The sequence below is a fragment of the Rhinatrema bivittatum genome, chromosome 10, assembly GCF_901001135.1.
Source record: "Rhinatrema bivittatum chromosome 10, aRhiBiv1.1, whole genome shotgun sequence".
Classification (NCBI taxonomy): Eukaryota; Metazoa; Chordata; class Amphibia; order Gymnophiona; family Rhinatrematidae; genus Rhinatrema; species Rhinatrema bivittatum.
Window position 1 is genome coordinate 78,042,789 of NC_042624.1, and position 21,071 is coordinate 78,063,859.

The 21,071-nt window shown below is 44.0% G+C and overlaps 1 protein-coding gene across 3 annotated transcripts; it reads left to right on the plus strand.

Moving 5' to 3' along the window:
* LOC115100343 (zinc finger protein Gfi-1-like) lies at nucleotides 1–16,935 on the plus strand. Of its 3 annotated transcripts, none has more exons than XM_029618760.1 (7): nucleotides 1–139; nucleotides 3,476–3,615; nucleotides 4,070–4,234; nucleotides 5,901–6,271; nucleotides 8,287–8,424; nucleotides 12,010–12,175; nucleotides 16,098–16,935. In XM_029618760.1, the coding sequence occupies exons 2-7, from the start codon at nucleotides 3,516–3,518 to the stop codon at nucleotides 16,274–16,276; spliced, it is 1,119 nt and encodes a 372-aa protein (XP_029474620.1). In that variant the 5' UTR covers nucleotides 1–139; nucleotides 3,476–3,515; the 3' UTR covers nucleotides 16,277–16,935. The 3 variants fall into 3 exon arrangements, with proteins under 3 accessions (XP_029474620.1, XP_029474623.1, XP_029474622.1); XM_029618762.1 differs by having other exon boundaries at nucleotides 30–219; XM_029618763.1 differs by lacking the exon at nucleotides 4,070–4,234.
* The last annotated feature ends 4,136 nt before the right edge of the window (nucleotides 16,936–21,071 follow it).

Genomic DNA, 21,071 nt, shown 5'->3' on the forward strand with positions numbered 1-21,071 from the left:
GCTGAGCTCTGAAGGAAGTTTAAAAAGCTAAAATATCACCTCTTAAAGTCAAAGAGCATTTACATGTGTCCTGCTGCACGGAGACTATGGTGCGCGCAAAGTCACCTCTGCGACCCTCCTTTCCGGGCCCGTGTGACTGGTAAGCAGGCTCCTTGTTTCCTTGGGAGAATCTCCTGCCCCCTCCCCTACCTGGCAAGACTGCGAGCAAAACGCTCTTTTGTAAGTAGTACGGTTGCTGCAGATTTTACATGGCGGGCTCGTTTGTACAAAGTGGGTGTGTTTGAGAGTGGTTCAGATATTCAGAGAGACAGTCGGGTTAGTCTGGTGAAGCAAAAATCACACGAGGCGGGTGGCTCCTTAGATTCATGGAGACCTGAGTTTTCCAGGGTCGTGTGTGTGTGTGTGTGAGTGTGTGAGAGAGAGAGTGTAGCTGTACTGGGTTTAGCAAAGAGACCCCAAATAGGACCGCAATCCTGAGGAAAGCTGAATATGTTGCCTTAACTCTGACACAGAGACAGTATTCCGGGTTATTTCTAGGAGTTCGTTTTGAAATAATACAACGTGATTTAAAAAAAAAAAAGGTTCTGTTCTCAGGATCGATTAACCTACTTAAAATACTTGATTATCCGTGTAATCGAAAAACTAAACGTCAACCCTTTTACCAACTCAAAAGCCTGAAAAGTATGTCACTTCCACTTACGCCACTTCTAAAAATACCGCGCTTGAAAAGTCGCGCATGGCTTCTATGACGCAAGCAGCAGTACCGAAGAATGCGCGCTTTTTTTTTTTTTTTGCAGGATGCAGCGGCTGCTTGGCAATCTTTTTGGTGTTGTGTTAAACTCCTTGGCAGCTCTGCCATATGCTTCTTTTCTTTGGGTCATATATAAGGCCAGGTGTGCTCTGGACCACATTTTCCCACATTTCACTCGGGCTTTTTCCCGTTTTGTGGACATTGGCTCCCAGTTGGTGACTTACTTTGGAGAGATTATGATCTCAGAAAACTGGCCTTGATTTAGGTTGGAGGGAGCGCAGATTTAAATGCAGAGCCAGTTGAAATGATGACAAAAATTACTCAGCAGCAGCCTGGCTCATAACCGAAATCAGCTTCAGAATGCCAATGCTGGTGTCCTGAATCCTCCTCCTCAATAGTAAATAATAGACCTGGAAACAGTGGGGAAACTTAATCTGCTCCAATGGATGTAACAGAACCCAAATTATTCCGTCGCAGGTAACTCAAACCTACCCCTGCCCGTTCAGCAAACGTGTGATGGCAAATTTGAAAACGTTTCCTTCTTGCAAAAATATCTATAATGCTTAAAAAAAAAACCCACAACAAAATCCAGGCTTGGTATTCAATAAGCAACTGCAATCTTTTGTGGGAGGCGTTGCTGAAAGAATCAGTTGAGGACAGAATGAGGTGCGTGAGAGATGGAGAAATTTGTCAAACTTTATCAGAGCATTTGGATGTCTTTGCTTATTTTTTTTCTCTCACAGTTAAGGGCGCTGCTTTTCAAGGATGAATCAGCAGCAGGTGCAATAAAGGGAGAACTCTCTCATCTAAACTGAATATAGAGGGAGAGAGGGGTTTTTTTTTATGTTCGCCGGCAGTGACTGTTCCCATACCGTAGATTTGTATCTGATTTCGAGGACTAACTCAAGCAGGACTGTCCAATGTCTTGCACCACAGCTTTGAACGCCAGTGTGAGACATTAGTTATATTCTTAAGGAAGCAGTGTCTGCCCTTGGATAGGTAGAAATAAAAGTCCGCAAAGCATGTGTGGGTGAAACCTTTTTACCTTGCACTAACTTAATCCATTTGTGAACATCTAGTGCTAGTCCAATAACAAGAATCGCCTGCCCCGTTCATTCGCTCTTAGATCCTGGAACAATGGCAGCACGTGTCTGAGAGCCCTGGGTTTCCGTGAAGATGTTGCGAAAAGCTAAGGTGCGAGCTGCAGCTGCGAGTTTTCTGTACAGAGAAGGCCTCGTCAGGGGGAGTCCCTGCGGCGGGGAAGGATCCAGACATCCGCCCCAAAGGCGCAGTGGCCTGTCACAAATGGGTGGGAAGAGGAATTATTATTAAGCACAAGCCTACTTAATACAATCTGCAGTTAAAGTCAAGGGGTTGCCAAATTGAAAGCACTGTATATTAAAAATAAATGCAAAAATTTAAAAAAGCCGAATATAACCCCCTTTCAATTCAAAATGTAATTTTTTGTGGTGTTCAGCTGCAGACAGTGGAAAATAAATTGACAGACAAAAATATCCTAATAAGGAGATATTTATAAGGATAAGTAATATTACAAAATATCGGTACAATTCTTTTCCCGAACATTTATTAAATATTTTAAATAATACGTGTGTTAGTGTGTGTGTGTGAGTATGAGGAGGAATCAATAAAAAAAAAAAAAAGGTGACTTTAAGCTGTTTTAACGCTGCCCTCATTCATCCTAATCAGTTCACACAATCCCTGCGTCAGTGGGGACTTTCTCAAGGAGCTGTGTAAATAAAACTCTTTCTGCCGAAAGTGACCCCAGAATATTTATCCCGGCAGATTCACTAAGCTGTCAATAAAACCCGTGAAGCATATATTGGATGTATTTCCAAAGAAGCAGCAGTAATGCATACACGTGACATGGGCTAATCTACGAGATTAGTTAATTGCTATATATCATCAGCAAGGGTGGGGGGAGGTGATAGGTAAGATCTGCACCCAGGGGTGCCTCCCCCTCGGAGATTGGTACACGTAGAGCCCCGGGATCCCTAGACTGGGGTCACTTTCGGCAGAAAGGGTTTTATCTACCCAGATGCTTGAGAAAGTCCCCCCTGAGGCAGGGCTCGGGTGAGTGCAGTCAGCAGCTCTCCCTTCCAGCAGGGACAGGCTACAAGCGGGAGCCTCCTGCTTCCTCTGGGATTCGGCACCAGCATCCAGACCCCTAGTGCTTGCAAGCATTAAAATCATAATACCTGGCCTTGCCCTGTTTCTCACTGCACAGTTTGCACCCCGGCTCAGGAGAGGTGGAATCACTGAGTGCGTTTGCTTTTTCATTCTGTCACTTCCTAAAATATGAACCTGCAGTGGTTGGGACTCGGTACTGAAGGTTTCGTTCCTGGATGTAAGATCTAGATCCAGTGTTGTTAACCCTGAACCGTGCAGCAAGCCCCAGAAGAAGCAGGCAGGCCCTGGGCGAACGGCTTCTGTCTTGCTCCACAGACTGCTGGGCTCATCCTTCTGATGGAAAGAGAGTGCGGGGGGTTGAGAAACCGGAGTTGAGTAACCGGGCTGAAATAACGAGAGCAGCCCTTCCCAGTCTGGGGGGGTGGGGAGATGCGGCAGCGAGGAGAGGGCTCTGAGGCCACCTGTCCGCGTGCCACCTGCTGAATGGAGGGCGAGCACTGCGCATGCTCCTCGCTCCTTGCCTCCCTCCCCGGGACCTGCAGCCCTAACCCAAGGCTTTCGCACCTCTTCCCGTAGATCACAGCTCAGCCCGGAGCTCGGGGGCAGCGGCCGCACCATGCCCCGCTCCTTCCTGGTGAAGAGTAAGAAAGCCCACAGCTACCACCAGCCCCGCTCCCCGGAGGCGGACTACAAGCTGCGGCTGGACATCTGTGCAGGTAGGGAGGACGCTTCCCGTCCATTGCACTTGCGCGCCAGTTAGGAAGGATCTGCGTATTTTTGCGCGGGCCAAGTTTGGCAGGCTTGGTTCTAAAAATCTCACCGCCAACGCGTGTCTCTTTATTTCGGAATCAACCAGTAGGGGGAAAAAAATCTCTTTCCAACTAATGTGAAACGAATTCGTACTGATGCTTTCCATTAGCTGTGTAATTAGTATTGTTGTCGTTGAGGGGTTTTGACAGCTGAAGTACTTCAAAGCGTTTTCTGGGTTATGAGTTGAGGGGGCAGCCAGATTTAATAGGTGACATTCAATTTGATGCATTTAATACGTAAATCTGTAAAAATAAAAAATCGAGAGTAAAAGTCAGCAAGGGTTAGCTTTTGGATCTGTGCACGTAAAGCTTCACCTTATTGTTTTTCGTTTGCTCGCTCGGACTTTTCGTTTGCCTGCAGGTACTAAGCTGCTGGATGGGGCCGAGTCCGGATGCCGGGACGGCTTTTCTCCCGACTCCCACCCGGGGGAGGTGGCCGATGGGTCCCCCGAGGGCAGCGGCTGTGGCAGGGCAGCGGGCGAGTACGAGGATTGCTGGAGGCCCCCCTCGCCGTCAGTGTCCCCAGGTACAGCGCCCGCCTGGCTTTCGTTCGTGTGAAACGCTCTGGCAGCTTGCGCCACCCAACATAAGAATACGCGCAAAGAGGATGCGGTGCAGGAGCTGTGCAGGGCAGATGCCACATTATTTTGGCCCTGGCAACAGAACGCTCCCCAAATGGCAAAAAAAAAAAGGAAAAAAAGCCATTTATCGCCAGGATCAATTTAGTTCCCACGCTGCAGTTTGCTTTTTTTAAAACCTCCTTCTCAATAGAAACTTATTTCAACCAAAACAATCTCACGTCTTTCGTTGGCAGAATTTTATTGGGTTAAGGAAAATGATTTATAAATTGCAAATTCGAACGTTATTCTCTGTTTTATTTTGCTTTAGTTCTTGATATATCGAGTACAAATATGCATTTGTGTGTGTGCGCATATATATATATTTGTATTTATATTATTTTCATTTTTGTTTGCGTTAAAGACAATGTAAGAAAGGTTTAAACAATTAGGATTTTTCTTTCAGATGGAGATGATTTATTATTTTATTACCAAATATGAATATTTTGTTACCAAATAAATGCAGTGCTTTATAAAGTGATACTACAGTAATTCTGAATTTGCAAAATTTTGTTTTTATTAATGATGGGAAACTTTCACTTTGGTAAGAAAATAATAAATCACCTATATCTGAAATAAATCACCTACATTTGAAAGAAGAATCCTAGTAGCTTCGTGTTTGCCGCGTTTAAACCTTTCATATATTATCGTTAACGCAAACAGAAATGAAAATAACATAAATACAAATCTTACGACGTCTGTGGCAAAGTTCATACAATACTCTTTTTTTTTTTTGCCGATATTGCTATATATCCCTTAATCCTAAACGGGCATTTAGTTTTGAAGTTGGTTTTGGTGTTCAGTAACGAATACATTGCTATAATTAGTTGATTCATACTGGCGTTTTTAATTTTCATGGGTCCACTATCTAATATCGAGTTTTGTTTTCTGCGTGTGTGTGCTGGGGGGAAAGAGGGTGTTGCTTTGATTTGAATTGCATGTTCATATTGTACACGTGCTTTAATATATATTAAAACATGAAAAACATTTGCACTAGATGTCATCAACCGTGACGTTGTTAATGCATGGCAAGGTTTCCCCTCCAGCTTCTGCACGGTCTGCGTCCTATATAATTATAGGTTGTTATATGCGCACCGGCTGGAGGGGAAACCTTGCCACGTATTGATGACGCTACGTTTGAATATATCATCTATTCTAGAGTTATTTTTTTTTATTTAAATTTTAATCGACCTGTTTTACAGCAAAATAGAATCTGTCCACTGCAAAACAAGTTTGAATAGCACGGCCCAGCAGGTTGTGAACAGGCATTGCAAACATAGCAGATCTTCCCTCCTTGCTGTGTTGAACCTTTCAGATCCCTGCTTTTCTTAAAACTAAGAATACATTCCTTAATGTAAGTGAGTTTTCTTAGGTGCAGATTCACTAAGACTTTCTTCCCATTCTGTGTCTATGAGAAAAGACTAGGATGAACCAGGTCCTAGTGCGGTAATAATAACGCAGCACTCAGACTCTGGAGAATGGGCGAGACAGCTTTACCACAGAGGCAAACACTGGCTGTGACTGTGGCCGCTCCATCCCTGGCTGTGCCTTAATCCATGCAGGTCTGCATTTCAGGTTCTGAGAAGTCCCCGTGTCCGTCCCCGGAGCACAGCCCGCACTTCTCGCTGCCTTACAAAGCCTATGCGTGGAGCTCAGAGCTGCGCACCCTGGTGCAGAGTTACAGGCCAGCGGCCCCTCTTGGACTCTATGGCGAGCACCGGCCCAACCCCGCCACCCTGTGTGGCCCCGAGCAGGGGTCTGCCCTCGGACTCTACGCAGACTTTGGCTCCGGCAGCAGCAGTCGCCTGTATGGGGCACCAGGACTCTACCCCGAGAATGGGTCTCAGCAGCAGAACAAGGGCCACAGCATCAAGGTGGAGGCCGACGCGCTGTGCAGGCGCCTGCTCCTTAACGGCGGCAACTACAAGTGCATCAAGTGCAGCAAGGTAGGGGCACCCCAGACATGTCCAGGGGCCCAGAAAGGAAGAGTGAGGGAGGGATGTCAAGGTGTTGGATGAGGGGGGTAAGGGAGTGAAGTGTGTAGGCATTGGGTGAGGGAAGGAGGTGTAGGGGTTGGGGGAGGGAAGTATGCAGGGTAAGCGGGTGAGGGAGGGAATATTTCAAGTGTTGAGAGAGGGAAGTGTTCAGGTGAGGGAGGAAACTGTGCAGGTGTTGGGTGAGGGAGGGAAGTATGCAATGTGTTGGGTGAGGGAGGGGAGTGTGCAGGTTTTGGGGAGGGAGGGAGGGGAGTGTGCAGGTGTTCAGGGAGGGAGGGGAGTATGCAGATGTTGGTTGAGGGAGGGAAGTGTGCAGGTGTTGGTTGAGGGAGGGAAGTATGCAATGTGTTGGGGGAGGGAGGGGAGTGTGCAGGTGTTGGGGGAGGGAGGGGAGTGTGCAGCTGGGGGAGGGAGGGAGGGGAGTATGCAGATGTTGGTTGAGGGAGGGAAGTGTGTAGGTGTTGGTTGAGGGAGGGACGTGTGCAGGTGTTGGGTGAGGGATTATACAGGTGTTGGTTGAGGGAGGGAAGTGTGCAGGTGTTGGGTGAGGGATTATACAGGTGTTGGTTGAGGGAGGTAAGTGTACAGGTGTTGGGTGAGGGATTATACAGGTGTTGGTTGAGGGAGGTAAGTGTACAGGTGTTGGGTGAGGGATTATACAGGTGTTGGTTGAGGGAGGTAAGTGTACAGGTGTTGGGTGAGGGATTATACAGGTGTTGGTTGAGGGTGGGAAGTGTACAGGTGTTGGGTGAGGGATTATACAGGTGTTGGGTGAGGGTGGGAAGTGTGCAGGTGGGTGAGGGAGGAAGTGTACAGGTGTTGGGTGAGGGATTATACAGGTGTTGGGTGAGGGAGAGAAGTGTGCAGGTGTTGGGTGAGGGATTATACAGGTGTTGGGTGAGGGAGGGAAGTGTACAGGTGTTGGGTGAGAGATAGAAGTGTGCAGATATTGGGTGAGAGAGGGGAGTATGCAGGTGTTGAGTGAAGGGAATATATAGGTGTTGGGTGAGGGAATATACAGGTGTTGAGTGAGGGAAGGAAGTGTGCAGGTCTTGGGTGAGGGAATATACAGGTGTTGGGTGAGGGAGGGAAGTGTGCAGGTGTTGGGTGAGGGAATATACAGGTGTTGGGTGAGGGAGGGAAGTGTGCAGGTGTTGAGGGGGAAGTGTGCAGGTGTTGGGTGAGGGAGGAAATGTGCAGGTGTTGGGTGAGGGAAGGAAGTGTGCAGGTATTGGGTGAGGGGAGGGGAGTATGTAGATGTTGAGTGAGGGAAGGAAGTATGTAGGTGTTGGGTGAGGGAGGGAATATGCAGGTGTTGAGGGGGAAATGTGCAGGTATTGAGTGAGGGAAGGAAGTGTGCAGGTGTTGGGTGAGGGAGGGAATGTAGATGTTGGATGAGGGAGGGGAGTATGCAGGTGTTGAGTGAGGGAAGGAAGTGTGCAGGTGTTGGGTGAGGGAGGGGAGTATGTAGATGTTGAGTGAGGGAAGGAAGTGTGCAGGTGTTGGGTGAGGGAGGGAAATTTGTAGGTGTTGGGTGAGGGAGGGAAATTTGTAGGTGTTGGGTGAGGGAGGGAAATATGTAGGTGTTGGGTGAGGGAAGGAAGTGTGCAGGTGTTGGGTGAGGGAGGGAATGCAGGTGTTGGATGAGGGAGGGGAGTATGCAGATGTTGAGTGAGGGAAGGAAGTGTTCAGGTGTTGGGTGAGGGAGGGAAATATGTAGGTGTTGGGTGAGGGAGAGAAGTGTGCAGGTGTTGGGTGAGGGAGGGGAGTGTGCAGGTGTTGGGTGAGGGATTATACAGTTGTTGGATGAGGGAGAAAGTGTGCAGGTGTTGGGTGAGAGAGGGGAGTATGTAGATGTTGAGGAGTGAGGGAGGGGAGTGTCCAGGTGTTGGGTGAGGGAGGGGAGTGTGCAGTAGTCCTATCTTTTCTTGCTCACCAGCTACCTTGTTGTATTCTTTGGGTAGGTTTTCTCCACACCACATGGACTGGAGGTTCATGTGCGCAGGTCCCACAGCGGCACCCGACCCTTTGCCTGTGAAATGTGCGGAAAAACCTTTGGCCATGCAGTAAGCCTGGAGCAGCACAAAGCTGTGCACTCGCAGGTGAGTCACACCAGAGCCAGCTGCATGTTTTATACTGCGGATCTATTGCATAAATGGTGCAAAAACCTGAGCTTGAGCTTTAGAAAGCTATCAAACGTTGAAAGTCTAAGGGCCTTCTTCTGGTCAGTTTTTGTCTTGGCCTACTAACAATTTAACCCCATCAGTAGTGTTCATGAGTGAGGACTGGCAAAGTCAGGCACTCTCTCTTGTCATAAGTGAACAGGGAGAATATTGCTTTTATCCACCAGGTAATCATGATGTACTTTGTTTATGGCACATGTGAATGTCATTTTGCTTTAAAAATGTCTCATTGAAATCAAAGAGCCCTAGATAGTCCCAGTTCCTCAGTGGCGCTGACCCTCTGCTGTTCTAAACTGCTGAAAGGACTGATGGGTTTTATGCAACATTGCACATCACTGTTCATTTACATTTTAAACCAATTTTCATGCAACAAAATGGGAAAGTATAGAAGTTAAAATAATATTTGTAAACTCCTTGTAAAGAAAAAGCTTTTATTTTTTTTTTTTTTCATCTGGCACGTTCCTCCTCTGCCTTTGGGCTTCTTGTTCAATCAATACCAGCCTCTACTGAGCTACAGAGCCACAAGCTTTCATTCACAGCTCCCCCTGCTCCCCTCCCAAAAGAGATTCTAGCCCTGTCATCACAGCGACAATGATTGGCCAGAGGCCACAGACCACAGCTCCTTCTGGAACCCAGCAGAGTGCATCCTGGGCCTGCCCACTAGGTGTCATTGTGTGATGGCTGGGACGCCCTCTCTCACTTCCAGGCCCATGAAAACAATTTTTTTTATAGTGCTACTCTTATTTTTTAAGTTAGTTTCATTTATTAGATAAATTACAGTTCATGCATTAAAGTGAATGCGATATATAAGAAAACATATAAAATTAACAAAAGGTTGAATATTTAGGAATAAAATAAAATTGAAAGCATATACAATAAAACAACATAACTTTAGAGTTTTTTTGAATTACATACACATGCACTAAATTGAAGGTAACCAAATCTTTTTTTTAAATCAGTTTCTTTATTGTTAAATTGATATTGTAGGTCTTGTTCACACAGACTAATGGTGTTTGTCCATTTATTTCAGCATGCTTCTAGTTTTCTCTTTTTCATATATTGACTGGGAGAATTGTTCTTTTGGGTGCTCACATTGTGTTTCCTGGTTGCTTGGGTTTATATAGGGCATTTCTTGTGTACAGAGATTTACCCTGCCAGAAATGATATTCAAAGGTGATGATTCAGAGGAACTGAAAAAAATCTCAGTGTACCTGGAAGATATAATAGGGCAAATTGAAAAACTAAAGTATAGCAAATCATCTGGACCAGATGGTATACATCCCAGAGTGCTGAAAGAACTGAGAAATGAAATTGTGGGCCTGCTATTGGTAATTTGTAAATTACGATTAAAATTGTTTATGCTACCTGACGATAGGAGGGTTGCCAGTGTAACATCAATTTTTAAAAAGGGATCCATGGGTTGATCCAGGAAACCGAGGACCAGTGAATCTGATGTATGTGCCAGGAAAAATGGTAGAAACTATCATAAAGAACACAATTACTGAACATAGAGAGAGGCATAGTTTAATGAGACAAAGCCAACATGGATTTAGCCAAGGGAAGTCTTGCCTCACCAATCCGGTACATTTTTTAAGGATGCAAATATACATGTGGATAAGGGTGAGCCAGTTGATTATTTATTTATTTTATTTATTTATTTTATTTATTTAAAATTTTTTATATACCGACATTCATCCAGGATATCAGTGTATCTGGATTTCCAGAAAGCATTTGACAAGGTCCCTCTTGAGAGACTTAGGGAATTAAAAAGTCATGGAATAGGGGCAGTGTCGTATTGTGGACTGCCAACTGGTTAAAAGATAGAAAGCAGAGTAGGGCTAAATGGTACATTGTCTCAATGGAGAAAAGTGAATAGTTGAGTGCCCCAGGGATCTGTTCTGGGACACTGATTTTTAACATATTTATAAATGACCTGGAAATGGGAACAAATGAGGTATACAAAGTTGTTAAAACACAAGAGGATTGTGAGATTTTGCAAGAGGACTTTGCAAATTTGGGAGTCTGGGAATGCAAAATGGCAAGTGAAATTTAATGTAGACAAGTGCAAAGTGGAGTAACTTAAATTATAGCTACACAATGCATTAGGAGGAGTCACCACATTAGGAGGAGTCACCATTCAAGAAAAGGATCTAGGCCTCATTGTTGTTAATACATTGAAATCTTCTGCTCAGTGTACAGCAGCAGCCAAGAAAGCAAATAGAATGCTAGGGATTATTAGGAAAGGAATGGAGAATAAAACAGAGAATATCATAATGCCTCTGTATCGCTTCATGATGGGACTTCATTTTGAGTACCTTGTGCAGTTCTGTTCACCACATCTCAAAAAAGATATAGCAGAATTAGAAAAGGTGCAGAGAAGGGCAACCAAAATTATAAAGGGAAGGCTAAAGAGGTTAGGACTCTTCAGCTTGGAGAAGAGACAGCCGAGGGGAGATAGGATGTGTGGCGTGGAAAGAATAAATGTTAATCAGTTGTTTATTCTTTCAAAAAGTAAAAAAAGACTAGGAGATACACAATGAAGTTACTAAGTTGTATATTTAAAACAAATAAGAGAAATATTTTTTTACTCAACGCATAATTAAGCTCTGGAATTTGTTGCCAGAGGATATGGTGAATGAAGCTGTTAGTGTAGCTGCATTTAAAAAGGTTTGGACAAGTTCCTGGAGGAAAAATCCATAAACCATTATTAAGGTGGAGCTGCAGAAATCTACTTCTTATCCTTGGGATAAGCAGCTTGGAATCTACCCCTTGTGATTCTGCCAGGTACTTATGACCTGGATTGGCCACTGTTTGGAACCAGGAATCTGGGCTTAATGGATCTTTGGTCTGACCCAGTCTGACCCATCTTAGTTCTTATGAAGCAATGCCTTCTGCTGAAGGGAGGCAAGGGAGCAGTTGTTAAGCTGAGGGGGTGGCTGCTCTGTAGACATTCAAGGTCTCCTGTGGCTCTTGTGCAGGAGTAATGGATGTTAATCCTAGCATTGTAAAATCCATTAAGTACAACACTGTTCAACAAAGCTTGCCAGAATTTCTTCCATGGAAAGAACCTCACTTGAATAAAAACAAACACTCTATCCTTTTTTTCTGTCATGTGAGTGTTGGACATGTGTGCTAAGTGTGTATAAATGCCCCTTTAATTGTATTTATTAACAAATTACCATAATAGGGTAAGACAGGATTTGTGAAAATTCAATATAAATATCTCATTATTAACATATCAGTCTTACTGAATTTTTCTAGAATTCAAGCTTTTCATTGAATGTGATATACATTTGTTTTAATTATAAACAGCAATGCATACCTATTTGACAGAAATAACAACATGTGATATACATTTGTGACATTTTATTGCAAGGCTTTAGTTCAGAAGCCATAGGTGGGGAGCTCTTTAAATTTACATTGCTAAATCTGAGATCCTCAACGGCCTGACGCGTCGCTTAGCTGAGGGGCGTGAGCTGAGTGTTCCCTGTCTGCCTTCTGCAGGAGAGGAGTTTCGACTGTAAGATCTGCGGGAAGAGTTTCAAGCGGTCTTCCACCCTGTCCACCCACCTGCTTATCCACTCGGACACGAGGCCCTACCCGTGCCAGTACTGCGGGAAAAGGTTCCACCAGAAGTCGGACATGAAGAAGCACACCTTCATCCACACAGGTGAGAGGAGAGCGCTGGAAGGAAATCTGAGCGAGGGAGACGATGCCTGTGAACAAGGCTCATGCCTGCCATGGTTTACGGCTGCGCAGGGGTTTAGGAATGGGGGGGGGTGGGGGAGGGCATGGAGATCAGAGGGTGGATGAAGTCCCTCCAGCTCCGTCCCCTTCCAGAGTCCCAGAGTGCCGTAGCAGCGCCCCCTTTCAAGAGGATGACTGGAGAAGGCACCTCCTTAGCACAGTTGCACTCCTCTTTGGTTCTAGGGTATTTGGCGCTTTAAAAAAAACAACTGGCGCCAAAGGCAATTGCCTATGTTACCTGTGCCTAAATCCGGGCCTGGCTGCGCAAAGCAAACCCGTCCGCAGACACTCGTCTTGAGAGAAACTTACAGCAGGACCTTGTAACGAAAGCCAAACATTTTACCTCAGTCTTCTACCAAAATTGCTTGCTGGGTTTCAGCACGCTTTCCACCTTTTTATCTTCATTCAAATCTGCTATAATCTCTTTGTTTAAACATTTTTAACAAGAAACAATGTTGGACTTCAAAATTGTGGGGCTCTGCAGAATCCTATATGTGCCTTTGCCTGAGGGAACGCTGCGTCTTCCCTGGGTTTGATTGAGAAATTCCAAACCAGAGTGTGGTGGAACCCTCTGGACTGGTCAGCATTACAGGGTAAGGGAAGCGGGATGGGGTGGGAGGCTGTGACCTGTTCCTCTGTTAGTGCAAAATGAGAGAGGGCCTTTGCTGGACAGGAGCTTTTACTTCAGACAAATTGATGGGCAGAGGCTTATGTCAAAGATTGCTCGTGGCTGGAAAATGGCCTTCATTTGACGGAACAGAAATGATCAAACTGGACAGCCAATGAGTACATCCTGGATCAAGCCCTAAGAGAATAGAGATCCTAGTCACAAACAGATGACCAGGAATTTAGTGCATGCTAAGGCACTGGTTATCACACCCTCACATTATCCTGATCTCTAAAGAAGATTAGCATAAAAATATCTCATGCAAAACCTTTTTTTTTTTATATCCCAGCTGCAGGCATATTATGTGATGCTTTGTTTTAGTATTCAAATGGAGGTAAATTTGAAATTATCTCAAATCAAAATATCTGCTGGTAATAAAATATTACAATTTTTTGCCCAAATATAATATCAGCAGGAAGAGGCAAATGTTAAAGGTGGTTGAAGGTCTCTTTTCTATGTGAAAGTAAAGACTCAGTAACAAACTACATTTTTGTTGATTTCATTTAAAAACATTTAAAAACATTTTTATATTTTATTTATATTTTTAATATTTTCAATACATATTTATTGTATTCATTTGGTTTAATAGCTCAAATAGCTAAAATAGGTTGCAAAATATATACTTTTAAAAATAATAAATTAAATCAAATTAATTGAGCATGTTTTGTTTTAAATAGATGAGAAGATATTCTAGTTAGTCATTGTACCAGATATGACTTCAAAGCAGTGGGCACATATCATCTCCCCTTTATGATAACGTCCTCAAAGTATATGCAATAGAAAAATTTAGACACGCTACCCCGAACTAACTAATTCTTAATCAACTGGATAAAAATTCCCTTTTTAAAATATGATCTAAGCTTTTTCGATGAGCACACAATTGTTTGCAATATTTAGCACTGTTTAATAGGTTCCGTAAGAACTCTTTTCTGTTCCTTTATTAAAAGAGACTCATTTCAAATTGAACAAGCTTGTCCTCTTCTCCCTGAAATTTACTTATCAAATCAAATCTGAAAACAGATTACGTTTTTTTGAGCCTATCTTTCTCTGGTGCACACTCTATTTGCGTGTGACTTGCCTTTAAGTTCATATTTGTGCAGTGACTGTAACTTCATCATCACCACAGCACACACTGCATTAAAAACTGGGCTCTGAACAATACCTGTGGAGTGAAGGGATATTCGTGCTTGAATTCATGACCAGCATCTGTTTAATAACTGAATCCTGGCAATGCAATCAGTGTTGCTTTAATGCAACCTGTCCTGTGTGTGTGTTCAGAAGGGCTTTTCTGTGAGATGAGTTGTGGAATATTGCAATAGCATGATCTTGATTTACAGGGCCTCTTGCAATGACAGCTGAGACCTAGAAAGAAGAGCATATTCTCAATCTGTTGTAGCATGAAACGCAGCACGTTGACAAAGCAGTGTACAGATTAAACAGAGGGTGTATGGACCCAGGCTTCAGCTCTCAGTCTAAATATTTACAGCTCTGTGCCCAGCATTCAGATAATGTTGTGTTACCCGTGCCCGTCTATAGCTTCTCAATCAGAGCATTCCAGGTGTAATGGAAAGAGAAGGGCAGATCTGGTTTCATTCATAAGAGACGCTAACAGTACTAACAAACGCAGTGTCAACTGAAGTTCAAAAAAAGATTATTTAATTAAGTTATTAATTAATTAAATGGATGGGGGGGGGGTGTTTGCTGTTCATACCAATAAGTCTCTTCATAGATTCACAATATAAAAGGTTCTTTTTTTTTTTTGTAAATCAAGAGAGGGACAAAGTCTTGTACTCAATATATTTCAAATGAGCTAAAGGTTTTATTAAAAATGTTGGCAGTTCAGCTCTATAAAATGAAACATTTGATCAATAGATTGCAAGAGCAACATGTGGGAACAGAATTTAACATTTGAGAAGAATCTTAGCTGAACATTTAATAGAATCAGGTTGTCCTCTCTATGGGGTCTAGGGGAAGTTAATAAGGGAATCCCCCCCCCTCAAATAAAGCATTTGCCTCACCCCTCAGACAACTGAAATAGAACATTTAATTTTTATTTCTTCTGCTAGTTTTAAGGTACAGTTTTTAATTTTCCTGATTGTCTGTTGCCTGTTTGGGACTTAACTTTCTTGACCAGACTGTTCAAAAAATATAATTTCAATCAATTTTCCAATTAAGGATGAAAATAGCTCCAGATACATCTTTAATGGCTTAATCAACTGACCTGAGATTTGACATAAGTATACCCAAAATGAGGAGGATATGAGTGGCTTGAGGAGAAATGGGTTATTACATAAATGTCGTGAAAGAAGGGCAGACCTATAACCATGATATTATTGACCCAACTAAACTGGGGTATATCCGATTCAAGCCTCCGCATTCCTCTACAGAACTCAAACTCTCCCGGATTCTTCCTGTTGATGGGGTATTTTTGCCCTGTTTGTGAATCATGATGGAACCTTTTTATTTGATGAACTTTCTCAAATTATAATTAAAAAATGTAAACTTGTCTGTATGTCCCTATTACTTTGATACAGACTGTATATTCAACATATGATTTAGTAATTTGTGCTTATTAATTGCCTACTTGCCGAGGCTCTAGGCGATTTACATTGTAAACTTACATAATCATGATTAAAACAACACAAGGATCCTCTTAGATTAGCAATATTATATTTTCACTTTTCTTTTCTTTTTTTACTGCCTGTTTATTTTTTACTTTCACTGTTTAGTACATTTTGTTTCATATTTGACAGGTTCCAATTTAGTTGGATCAGTGACTTACTTAATACTTCATGGTTTTTTTATCTGATTTGCAATCGTTGTATGAAGACACAGTTTTCTGCAAGAGATTCATGTCATCATTCATTTGGGTGCATCTATGTGCAATATCACGAGATTTGATTAAGCCGTTGGAGATTTTTTTTTTTAACCATTTTCAGCTTTCCCTGAAAAATTGATTGAATTTGTGGTTTTGCAACATTTGTGTGGAATTGCAGTTATCTATTTTAGATTCCAGACCATTAGAGCATTCTTTCTGGTTTGACTTTTATGTTTACATATTTAACTGAGGAATTTACTCTGTTCCTCGTTTTAAGTCCTTCATTTTCCTTTCTTATTTTCTCAGTTTTCTTCCTTCCTTTATTTCCATCCTCACTCCTTCACTTTGCTCTTCTTCCAGGCGAGAAGCCACACAAGTGCCAGGTATGTGGCAAGGCCTTCAGCCAGAGCTCCAACCTGATCACGCACAGCCGCAAACACACTGGCTTCAAGCCCTTCGGCTGCGATCTGTGCGGGAAGGGCTTCCAGAGAAAGGTGGACCTGAGAAGACATCGGGAAACACAGCACGGACTCAAGTGAGTAAGGAAGCCGTTTCCCCTTTCCTGTCTGCACATAAACAGGAAAACATGAGCACCTGCAACGGCCCTGCACTGTCCCAGCTCCTGCTGACCTTCTGGTGATTAATCACTGTCACGTTAATGAAAAAAAGAAAGGAATCTGGGGGGGAAATCTACCCAGCCCCATTCAAAGGATGTCTTCTCTTTCTTCCTGTCTCTGCTAACCTGGGGTCACCAGCAACGCTGTTCCCTGTGGTGCATGCATGTGAGGCTGAGCGGGGTTTCTTGAGCATGGCCCATCTCAAGCTGTGCAGACTCACATGCAGCCCTGCTAGGAGACTGGGAAGCCCACGCCACCACTGCTGTTTCCCATCGGCTTGGGCCCTGCCAGCATGTTCAAAATTTGCAGACTTGGCAGTTCACGATGTTGCCCTTCATGAGATGGGCATAGAGGAAATGCCAGCCCATTGGTTCTGAACATGCCCGCAGGGCTGGTACAGTTTGGCAGGAATGGTGGCAGCAGCTCTGCCGCTGTACAGATAATTTTTTCCTGGAATGGAAACAGGAGGAAGAGGCAGATGGGGGTAGTAGCAGTGGGATGGGAAGGGGGGGAAGGCAAGAAGGAGATGCTGGAAGGGAAAGGCAGAAGACAAATACTTGGGAAGGGGTTAAGATGTAGAGAAGAAGACATGGGATGGGAGGGATTAAGAGACAGGGGGAGACAGGATACTGGGGGAAGCAGGAGAGGGAAGATGCTAGGGGAGGGGGCAAGAGACAGGAGAGAGGATGTTGGGGGAGTATGAGGTAGGGGATAGGATGCTGGGGGAGGGGGATAAGAGGCAGGGGTAGATTCTGGGATGGGGATAAGGGGAGTGGATGCTGGGGAAGGAGGGACCTGGCTCACTGTGTAGAGAAGGGCGGATGAGTACATCGGCCTCCACAAATCCATGCCAAGGACTGGGAGGTGGGAATCAGCTGTGGGAGTATTGCCATTAACCATTTTCACCCAGGGCACCATTTGCCTTCGAGCTGGCACTGGTGATCTTAAGACATTATCAGCCGTTGTCATCAGATCCTCTTTGGACAGAGGAATAAGCCTTCCTGCAGCTTTGAAGCACACTTGAACCAGGACGCTCTTGCAAGAGATCACCAAAGACTTCATTTTGAGAAATGCTCACCACAGAATCCTTAAAACCTAAGACCTCACATTCCAAAGAAAGGGAATATGGCTTATAGCTATATCTACACATGTGTGTACAGAGACATTATAGCACCCGCAGCACTCTGTGTGGGAAATTCTGTGCGTCATGTGCAGGAGAACTGCTCAGTGTAATGTCCAGGCTGCCCATTTTAACCAGGCTTATCTTGTTACTGAGAAGTCTGGATGTAGTATATATGTTATGTCTGTACTGCCTTGGTTAAATGTATTTATGATTTGTGTTTAACTTAATATACTAGTTTTACTTACGGAATGGGAAAGAATTTCTAAGCTATATTTTAGGACTACGGAGATTACATTTGTCTTTGCTGCATCCAGGAACAAATGCTTTCTTCAGGACTTTTCCTCAATCCATTCAAAGTCTCCTCCTCGTCATTTTCCTCCCGGGGGGTGGGGCTCCAAAGGAGGTCCTTCTGTCTGCTCGTGGTACCTTTGCGGGCACTGCACAGGAAAAAGGGGGAGGTTTTACAGATGCTTGTGAATAGTAAACATCCAATAAAACCTCAGCATGGGGAAAAAAAACCCCACACGAGCAGAGAATGCGACCATAGGACTACCATGCAGGGAAGGGCTTCCAGTGGAGTGCACCCATAGGACGGGAAGATTCCTCCCCTCCCAGGGTGCCCCCTCCCAGGTCACGGCGTGGGATCCAGGCGGCAGCAGCAAGTAAGATTTACAAAAACACCCCAACCAAACAGCCAGTGCAGGGCCTCCTGCAGCCCGCGCACTGAGGAGCCTCGTAGGAGTCCCGCCCCTCGCAGAGGTTTCCAAGGGAACAGGAGGCCTGTGCTGAAGGGGGGGGGGGGGGGGGCGCTGCAGGAGGCCCCGCACTGACTGAATTTATAAAAAAATCTCTAGTTGCCTCTGCTGGGTGGAGCCCGTGCCGCTGGAGGAGATAAGATGTGCTAGGCCAGGATGAAGGCATAGCAGTGACAGTGGACACTCCTGTAAAAAATGTAGCGCTGGGGGCAGTTGCCTAGGTTACCTAATGCCTCCATCCAGGCCTGCTGCCACGAACTGTAACTCCACAGAAAAGTGTCTGAGCAAACAGGCTCCACCTCTCAGAATAATGGTGAGTTTCGCTGTGGTGAGCCTGACTAGGCATAGAAAGGGGAAAGCAGCTGGAGAGCTCCATAGCGTGTGCAGGACACTCTCTTTTTAAGAACATTAGCAGGCATCATTATGTATGCATGCGCTGTTGATGGACTTTGCCTTAAATGGTCCTGTGTATAACCTTGAAGGAACAAAACTGCTGTGTTTTGTTTGTAATGTTTTTGGACAGATTGTACATGCAACTTTATTTAGACTTTATAAGAGTATATTATCTTCCTTGATACATATTTATTGGACTAATTATGTTTTAAATTAATAAAGTATTAAAGAGACTTTGCAGTGTTTTTTATTTAATAAGCATCAACATGGAATGTCAGAAAAATATTTGGAAAGTAACCCGAGTGGGAAAAATAGAGAGTTGAAGTTAAAGAGAGAGTATTGGTGTGGGTCCAGGCCTTATGGTCAAGGTACAGTAATCCTGCTATATAGGCGTGAGCTGGGATCCAGGGAATTTGTTAGAAAGGCAGATTATGGTTTCTTATGAGTGACCACCGGGCCTTGCCAATGGACAGATCTTTTGAGAACTAGCAGGGTTTTTGGGGGGTTTTCCCAATTGCTGCTCCACTGTTAAATTAAGAGAAACAGACTAATCACATGCTTGTATGTTCTCCAACTGTTCAGAAATTTGAGTGAAATGAGATAAAAACCACACCCTTTTTAATGTGACCACAGTAGAAATGTAATATAGTAACCATGCAAACAGGACATCATTTTACCCATTTTTAAATAGTATATTTTAAAATATGTTTTAAAATTATGATACTATGCGGTTGTACACAGTATAAAATGTGAATTATAAATAAATAAATTCCACTTTATAAGACTGGTATTAACACACAGAAGAAGAAAAGCAAAGCCGGGCTGACGGTGACCATTTAGAGTAGTTTTAGAGTTGTGCAGTAGAGGGACGAGAGCCCAAGGCATCGGCTCCTACAGCCTAAGCAGGAAGGTTCAAGAATAGAAGTCTCCTGCTCCCTTCTCCGCCTTTCAAAAGTGAACAGAAAGGGCTAGATTAAAGTATTAGGCTTAAAAAAGGGGGATAATAACCTGTAAAGTAGTTATGCTCTTTCCAAATGGTAGGAGCAATCTCCTGCCCAAAGATTTAATTTTGCGCAATTTCTGAAAAAGAAGAAAACTCAACAAACAACAACAACAAAAAATAGTGCAACCAAATCCTTCTGCAAATAGTGCTGTGGGACTCTTTCCCTGATCAGGCAAAACGCTGGCTGGGGGGAGGGGGGGGGGGGGTTGGTTCTTTCTTTCTCCCTCCCGCCAGATGTTTTTGTAAAAGTTTCTTTTCCTGTCCTGAAATTGCAGGAAATTAAACCATTGGGCAACAGAGGTGCAGTTTCAAACTGTGCCCCCAAACTGACTTGTCAGTTTTTCCTACTTTCCTTGAAAGCCATGAAGCTCAGGTGCTGACTGAAACTCAAATGCCCCTTTAAGGAGCAGCCCTGGAAGGAATTATCCTGAAGCACCCACTCTGCAAATAATGGGTTTCAGTCTGGAGGGGGAATTATTTGTACCATACATGCAAACATCTTCCCTGAGCTGGGCCAGAATCAGAACAAATTACTGAGCCTGATGCAGTGTGAAATTTGAAGATTGCAAGTATTTTTCTTAATGTCATTACTGGGTGCCATTAAAAATGCATTTTGCAGATTGCATGTCACATTATTCATGAGACAGGTTCTCTCCCTTTTGTGTGCTGGAGTAACTGTAGGAAGGGTAACAGGAGTCAGCAGAGCACACCTTTGTTTCTCGCTGTAAATTTTTAATAGCCCCTCCAGCCAGCCATTTGGTGAAGCTCAGCTTCGGCACAAAAGTGGAAAGGCAGAGCTATAGTGCGGGGGAAGACTAACCCTTTCAGTTTGTGTTCATCCACACCAGTGCTGATTAAATTACCTATCAAGTATGCAGAGCTATCAGGATTCAGGCCATTGAGAAGAAGGTGGATTTCATCGGATTGATCTGGAATCATGCGTGGAACAAGTGAGCCAAATGGCCCTCTATGTATTTATGACCGATTGCTTGACTAGTTAATCACATATTAACACTGCCCTGACTGTTGGGTGCTCAGGCTAATTGCTCAACAGGTACTGTGTAAAGCGAGGCAGGCTGCAGAATGCACGAGCAGGAGGAGATCCACAGAGGGGGTATCAATCTGGTTGCCTTCCTCGTCTCTGAAAGCAAATTTAAAATAAAGGTGTGCCCACTTATGCACAGAGAACTACTTTCTGCAAAGTTTGGTGCAAAAAATCATGCACAGGGATATTTGGTGTTGCCACTGAAGAAAATCATTTCAATTCTGAGCTGAAAGACGGGGAACCAGTGGTTACTTTGCATCATGGCAGGCTCACATGACTGAGGTTGATGTGGCTTGTAAGGCCGGGCTCTGCCCTCTGCTGCCGGATTCAAATTATCTGTTCTCACAGCCCCTCTGTTTAGAAATCTTCTTTCCTGAGTCGACTCTTCAGCTATCTGT